We start from the raw sequence: 7,863 nt of genomic DNA on the forward strand, positions 1-7,863 counted from the left end.
TCCCTAGCTTCTGTTTGTCTGTTAATGGGTGACAGGAGAGGGATAACGTGAAGATTACCTGTTGTGTTCCCTCCCTCTGGATCTCTGGTGTTGGAAGACAGGATACTGGGCTAGATAAACCTTTGGTTAAACCTAGTATGGCCATTCTTAAGATGTAGCGGAGCCTATAATAAGCTCCAAAGATACTAGGTTCAAATCTAGCCAGGGGTTGCTACATAGACACAAAAGGTTCCATTCACTCTATTTTTTTCTCTTTCCCACACTGTACCTACTTTGTCTTTTAGACTATAATTGGAGCACAGACCATTTTTTACTCTATTTGTATAGTAGTGAGCATCATGGGGGCCCTCATCTTGACCTGAGCCTTTGGATACTTCAGGAATTAATAAATACTTATACTATTTAGACAGATCTTGCCTTTAGTGACTCATGTCAATTTTAACCACTGTCAACAAATGGAGATTCTCTTTGCTCACATGACAGAACTATTGCTGGTTTTGTTCCAAAACCCTTATTTCAGGTCTCTGAAGGGACAAATTCAATATGTTCAAAGTGATGCACATGCATACAGGGGGCGTGGAGTGGGGGGAGAACTGCCAGGCCCTGGGCAAAGCGACAGGATGTCTCTGCACTCCTGGAAGGAGTTGGATCTCAGGCAGAAAGGACAGGGCTGGGGACATAACCTGCATCAACCAAAGTGTATAGTGCAAATGTGGCCTGAACTCACAATTCCACTCTAATGCTTCGTATAACAAGAGCTCCCTTTTCACATCACAGTGTGCTTCTCACTGACACAGAGACCAATGGTACCTGCACGAGACACCGAAGTGGAGATGTGATCTGGGTTTGTTCTTTGGAAGATCTTTCTGTGCTTCAGATCCACACTGGTCCCATCCACAGAACAACTCTTCCTCTCAGTTGCTGTAGTGGGACATAGTGAAAGAGCAGTGCCAGTAAGGATCAGAATGGGGCTGCAAATTGAGTCTGCTCCACTTTCTGTCAAAAAGCTTCAGGTAGCTCATCTTGTCTTTCCATTTTCCTGATTTCCCTTTCTTCCAAGCTTTAGGCTTCCTGCAAGAGCTCCAGTTCTTATAACCTCTTGGGTAACTGGTGTGATTGGAAAACGATGTTGTCTTATGCTCAGTGAGTTGGGAGGAGTCAGTAGATTGGAGGAATGTTTCAATCTTATTAACCTGTGCTTTGAAACCTCTTTTGTGTACATTTTTATGCTCAAAACCTTTAGTCAGAGCTGCTCTGGCAGACAACACCCTCTGCTATCGGGAGTCTTGTTTGCTAAACCCTTTATCTCTTTTAAAGTCTGTTTCTGAACTCCTATGATCGGAACATTTGTGGGATTAATTCATAGGTTGAAAACATTTTGCCATAGTAGCCCAAGTGTCTCAAATGTCATTTCAGTAGCTCAGTGTTACAATTTTCCCCCAGTTTTTTTTAAATTTCTACATTTTTGTCCTACTCAAAAGTCTATTGCATTAATCAATAATATGTAAATCTTGAGGTGGTTCTTAAACAATAGGGTAACAAAAATGAGACTTGCTGTCTGAGAATCTGAAAATGTGTTCTTTTAAATACAGTAATTTAAAAGGACAGGCACTTATTAAACAAATAAAGAAGCAGGTCACAGTCCTAGAAGCTTACAGTCTAAGGCCCTGATCCTGTAAATGCATATGCTTGAAAGCTCAGCAACAGTGTGGGGGGTGGGCAAAGTAGGCAACCACCCTGAGGTCTAGTGATTCAAAAGGGCCCAGAGCTTCTGACCGCTGCTGCTGCTACTGCAGTGGTGTCCAGAACCCCAGAATCCTTTAAATCACTGCCGGAGTCCTGCACAGCACTCTCCAAGAAGCATTAAGTGCTGACTGTAAGAGGGGGGCACAGAACAGACTGCACTTAGTATCTTACTTGCACATGTGCATACTTGGTCCCTTGCATCAGCACAGCAGGTATTTGCTAGGAGTACTTGTGTAAATACCCAACGTGGTAATGCAGCATCCTCTTTTCAAAGTGCTGGTGCATTAATCTACCATGGGTAGATATTCCAGTGTTCAACTTGCTATTGACAAGGGCACCGTCTTTTGGGAAATTTGTGGAACGCATGGTGAGGTGGAAATGAGTCATGCAGGAGTGACTGGAACTAAGAGTCAAATTCTCACCATGCCGCTTTCTCCATCTCATAGTCTATCCATATCTCATATCTTGTATACCTTTTTTAAAAAAAAAAAATCCCACATACCTGCATTACATATTTTGCTATCTGCAATCTCTGACAGAAGCATTAAGTCCACAAGCTCTGCACTATTGCCATGAGTGTGCAAACACAGGACAACTGATCCTCTGGTATTTGCAACAAGAACTTCAACTGCATCATGAGTTGGTGTGGGACTGTGACAGGGCGCCTGCCCTGCACTGGCCCTTTAATACTCGGACTCCGGCCCGGAGCCGGGGCTAACAGAGAGAAGGCCAGCGGGAGCTAATTAGGGCTAGAGAGGGCCCAGCTGGCAAAGATCCAGGACTGCACAAATGGCTGGTAGAAGCCAGCTGAATCCATTAGGGCTAGTAGGAGCACAGCTGGCTTGTGTATATATAGAGAAGCCCAGGTTGCTCAGGAGGAGGAGAGGGGCCAGTGAGGGACTGGCTGTGGAGGAAGCAGGAGCTCCCCGGAGGGAGACCTGCTGGGGCTAGCCAGTGAGAGCTGGGAGAAGGCCAGCTAAGGCTACCCTGAGGAGGGGTCGAAGGAAAGGCCCGGGCGTGGAGACAGGTGGCAGCCTGACTTAGGTAAGCAGGGCCACGGAGATAAGCCCATGTGCCTATGATGAGCAACCCATACAGACTGTATTCTGCCCTGAGATGGGCTATATGAAGACAGTCAGGGGGCACTGAGGTGCACGGGGGTGCGGACCCCCTGACAGATGGTGGAGAATGTGGGCAGTATAACCCCACCCTGACAGAAAAGGGGTTTATTGCGAGTAAATAGTGGTCGGTAGACCACAGGACTGGAACGGGGAGTTGGGGGGGAAAAAAAAAAAAAAAAAAAAAAGTGGATGATGAATAAGTATTGGAGGGCCTGGGAGGCCCTACAGGCGGGGCCCTGGGAAAAGGGGAGCAGGCCACGACAAAGGGGTGACCTCGAGCTCCATAGCAAACCAGGCTCCAAGCGTTGGGGGCTGGGGCCGCGCCTGAGAACTTGTTTTGCCTGTGGGCACAGGGGACACCTGAGGAGGGAGTGTCCCTACGGGGTGGGAGCCAGGAGGCCCCCCCCAGCTAATAGGGATAAAGGGAGAGCAGCCCCTGTGAAGACAACAGGGGAGGCGCGGACATGTTGGGCCTGCGGGAAGCCGGGCCACATTCGGAGGCTGTGCCCTGAGAGGACCTGGGGAAGGTGGCGGCAACCAACCGCCAGGGAAAGGACTCAGAACCACCGACCCGGGATGGTAAGAGAAACTAGGAGACGGGCGGAAGGCGGTTTGGGCCCGGGCGAAACCAACGCGCAAGGGAGCCCAGACTGGGGTCCTACCCCGCAGCGTGAGGGGCGGGGACCATCAAGCGGCCAGCGAAGGTACGACCCCCACACAGAGGGTGCGTATGGACAGGTGATGGCTGCTGACCTACGGGCAAGACTGCGGGACGGGACAAAGATCACCCGACAGGTATGGCTAGAGGGGAGGCCAGTGACCGCCCTGGTAGATTCGGGGTGCAGCCAGACAATGGTACGATCCGAGCTGGTCCCAGAGTGGGAGGCGGCCGGGGGATCCATATCAATGCAATGCATCCATGGGGATGTTAGCACCTACCCCACGGGTTGGGTCCGGTTGTCGGATGGGGTAGATGAGGTGATCTGCAGGGTAGCGTTGGCCCCAAAGCTGGTGTACCCAGTGCTACTGGGCCGGGACTGGCCGGGTTTCAGACGCATCCTGCGAGACTGGGAGAAGCAGGGGCCACCATCACCAGCAGGGACGGAAGGCCGGGAAAGGGGAGCACCCCAAGGTCCCGAGGAGGAACCGTGCCCGGAGAAAATCCTCAGTTCGGAGGAAATAGGAGGGGATGAGGACTTCATGAGAGACCAACGGGAAGATCCCTCCTTAACCCATGCCTGGGAACAAGGGGCAAGAGAGACTGGGGACCCCAGTACGGGGGCAGCTGTTCGACCAACACCGCGATTCGAGGTAAGAGCCGATCGACTATACCGGATCGCCCGGTCGACCGACGGACAGACAGAGGTTAGCCAGTTGTTGGTTCCCGCTCGGTATCGGAGGCAGGTATTAGACCTAGCACATGCGAACCCCTGGGCTGGACATTTGGGGCGAGAGAAGACTCTACAACGCATAATGCAGCGGTTCTTTTGGCCTGGGATTTATAAAGAGGTCAGAGACTTCTGTGAGTCCTGCCCTGAATGCCAACGGACGGCTCAGGGAGGAGTGCCGAAAGCCCCTCTAGTCCCTCTTCCCGTGGTGGAGGTGCCATTTGACAGGGTGGCTTTAGATCTGGTAGGTCCCCTGGAGAGGTCCCGACGGGGGCACCAGTATATACTGGTCATAATCGACTATGCCACCCGATACCCTGAGGCGGTCCCCCTTAAGAACACGCTGGCGGCGACGCTGGCGCGTGAATTGGTACAGGTATTCTCCCGGGTGGGACTCCCCAGGGAGATATTAACTGACCAAGGGACCAATGTGACTTCCAAACTGATGGCGGAGCTTTGCCGCCTCTTAAACATTAAGACCCTGCGTACCTCAGTTTACCACCCGCAAACAGATGGACTTGTTGAACGTTTCAATAAGACATTAAAAAGTATGTTGCGGCGGTTTGTGGAGCTCGACCCAAAGGATTGGGACTTATTACTACCGGCACTGTTGTTTGCGGTACGAGAGGTGCCCCAAGCCTCAACGGGATTCTCTCCATTTGAGTTGCTTTACGGCCGCCAACCCCGGGGGATCCTGGACTTATTGCGGGAGAACTGGGAGGAACAGGATTCCAGGGTGACGGGTACAGTGCCCTATATCTTGGACTTGCAAAGGCGACTCCGGACTGTAGGGGAGCTAGCTAGGGAGAACCTCCTTCAGGCCCAAAATAAGCAAGCCCAGTATTATGACAGGGGCGCCAAACCCAGGACATTCCAACCGGGGGACAGGGTACTCCTGCTATTACCGGCGCCAGACTCAAAATTGTTGGCCAAATGGCAAGGGCCCTTTGAGGTTCTACGGCAGGTAGGCCCAGTGGATTATGAAATCAAATTATCGGGAAAACGAAAGGACAAACAAATTTATCATGTCAATTTACTAAAGAAGTGGAACGCCCGAGAGGGTATGCTTATTACCTTACAGCCACCAGAACCGGAACTCGGACCCTGGGGAGGCGACTTGAAGGCAGAAGGGACAGCGCACATTGGGGCCGAACTGACGGAAGAACAGCAGAAGGAGCTGAACTCCCTCCTTCGGGATTTTGACCAGGTCCTAACCACACAACCGGGTAAGACCCCCTTGATGAGTCACCACATTGCGACAACCCCAGGTAAGAAGATCCGGGACCACATACGACCCCTGCCCCGGAAAATGTGGAGACCAGTTCAGGAAGAGCTGCAGCGGATGCTGCAAATGGGGGTGATCAGGGAATCTAAGAGTGAGTGGCGTAGCCCCATTGTATTGGTGCCTAAACCCGACGGCACTATACGATTTTGCATAGACTTTCGGAAGATTAATGCAATCTCGCGATTTGATGCATATCCTATGCCACGAGTAAACGAACTGCTGGAGCGGCTGGGCAAGGCCCACTACATATCTACGCTAGACCTAACCAAAGGCTACTGGCAAATTCCCCTGACACCCGCCTCAGAGAGCAAGACTGCGTTTGCCACGCCTTTTGGCCTGTTCCAATTCAACACCATGCCTTTCGGATTGAATGGGGCGGCAGCAACGTTCCAGAGGCTAATGGACAGGGTACTACAGGAACACCGTGAGTATGCGACCGCATACATTGATGACATTGTCATTTTTAGTGAAACCTGGACGGAACATCTGCGGCATTTGAAGGCGGTCCTTGGGGCGCTGGCCACGGCCAAGCTCACGGCTAACCCAAGTAAGTGCCATTTTGGACAAAGAGAGGTGTCCTACCTAGGCTACCGGGTGGGACGGGGAAGGATAAAACCCCAGGTGGACAAGGTGCAAGCCCTGCGAGATTATAAAGCCCCCACCACAAAAAGGCAAGTCTGCCAGTTTCTGGGTCTAGCCGGATATTACCGGAGATTTATACCCAATTTCGCCACGATTGCAGCGCCCTTGACAGATCTGACCCAGAATACAAGACCCCAAAGAGTCCAGTGGACCTCGCAGTGCGAAAATGCGTTTAGAGCGTTAAAATACCAACTGACGCAGTCACCGGTTCTCCATCAACCCGATTTTACAAAACCGTTTGTAGTACAGACAGATGCGTCAGATAGAGGGATCGGAGCCGTACTGTCACAGGAGCAGGAAGGGGAGGAACACCCCATCCTGTATTTAAGTAGAAAATTACTCCCACGGGAACAACAGTATGCCACGATTGAAAAGGAGGCCCTAGCAGCTAAGTGGGCGATAGAGACCCTGCGCTATTACCTGCTAGGGGGAACGTTCACATTAGTAACGGACCATGCGCCCTTACGATGGCTGCAGACAATGAAGGAGACCAACCCTAGGATTATGAGGTGGTATTTGGCCTTACAACCATATAAGTTTGAGGTCTGCCACAGACCGGGGAAAGCCCATAACAATGCCGACTTTTTTTCTAGGTCCATAGAGACTAACGAGCTGGCGGGAAGGGCTGGAGTGCTGGAAAAGGGGGTGAGCGATGGGGCATTGCCGCCCCACACTAACATTGACGGGGTGGCCCTCTGGGGAGTGCACCGGCCAACACTCCGACATTGTGGGGCGTGCTCTGAGGCAGCGAGGGCAGACCTGGCGGTGGTGGGGCCAGGAGGAGAAACCAGACCCTGAGAGAGGGCATAGGGGAGGCCGGGTGGAGGCCGGCCGAAGAAGGGAAGCTCGGTCCGAAGGGGAAGGTGTGTGACAGGGCGCCTGCCCTGCACTGGCCCTTTAATACTCGGACTCCGGCCCGGAGCCGGGGCTAACAGAGAGAAGGCCAGCGGGAGCTAATTAGGGCTAGAGAGGGCCCAGCTGGCAAAGATCCAGGACTGCACAAATGGCTGGTAGAAGCCAGCTGAATCCATTAGGGCGAGTAGGAGCACAGCTGGCTTGTGTATATATAGAGAAGCCCAGGTTGCTCAGGAGGAGGAGAGGGGCCAGTGAGGGACTGGCTGTGGAGGAAGCAGGAGCTCCCCGGAGGGAGACCTGCTGGGGCTAGCCAGTGAGAGCTGGGAGAAGGCCAGCTAAGGCTACCCTGAGGAGGGGTCGAAGGAAAGGCCCGGGCGTGGAGACAGGTGGCAGCCTGACTTAGGTAAGCAGGGCCACGGAGATAAGCCCATGTGCCTATGATGAGCAACCCATACAGACTGTATTCTGCCCTGAGATGGGCTATATGAAGACAGTCAGGGGGCACTGAGGCGCACGGGGGTGCGGACCCCCTGACAGGGACATAATGAAATCCAAGTCAAAGCTGGTGGTGGCATTCATGGGACCAATGCACATGGTGAAGCACCACCTGTGGTCCTGGCAAACTAGCTCTGGCTGTGGGACCACATTGTAATGCAGGTTTGAGATGATGAGTAGTGGCCGCAGAACTTTGATATGTGAAAGGCCACATGCCTGCATACGTATGCCAAGCTTTCCCCAATCCTCTAGAGCAGGCACCAGAATCAGAGCTATATTGACAGTTGAGAAGCAAGTGATTGTTACACTGGGGAAACGTACAATGCCAAAT

General features: G+C 52.3%; 1 protein-coding gene across 2 annotated transcripts; it reads left to right on the plus strand.

Annotated features, from left to right (window-relative positions):
- Positions 1 to 2,367: 2,367 nt before the first annotated feature.
- On the plus strand, positions 2,368 to 7,557 carry LOC142829620 (uncharacterized). Of its 2 annotated transcripts, XM_075930194.1 has the most exons (3): positions 2,368 to 5,481; positions 6,008 to 6,087; positions 6,776 to 7,557. In XM_075930194.1, exons 1-2 carry the CDS (start codon positions 3,057 to 3,059, stop codon positions 6,037 to 6,039), a joined length of 2,457 nt encoding a protein of 818 aa, XP_075786309.1. In that variant the 5' UTR covers positions 2,368 to 3,056; the 3' UTR covers positions 6,040 to 6,087; positions 6,776 to 7,557. The 2 variants fall into 2 exon arrangements, with proteins under 2 accessions (XP_075786309.1, XP_075786308.1); XM_075930193.1 differs by having other exon boundaries at positions 6,008 to 7,557.
- The last annotated feature ends 306 nt before the right edge of the window (positions 7,558 to 7,863 follow it).

Source organism: Pelodiscus sinensis, chromosome 5 (genome assembly GCF_049634645.1).
Source record: "Pelodiscus sinensis isolate JC-2024 chromosome 5, ASM4963464v1, whole genome shotgun sequence".
Classification (NCBI taxonomy): Eukaryota; Metazoa; Chordata; order Testudines; family Trionychidae; genus Pelodiscus; species Pelodiscus sinensis.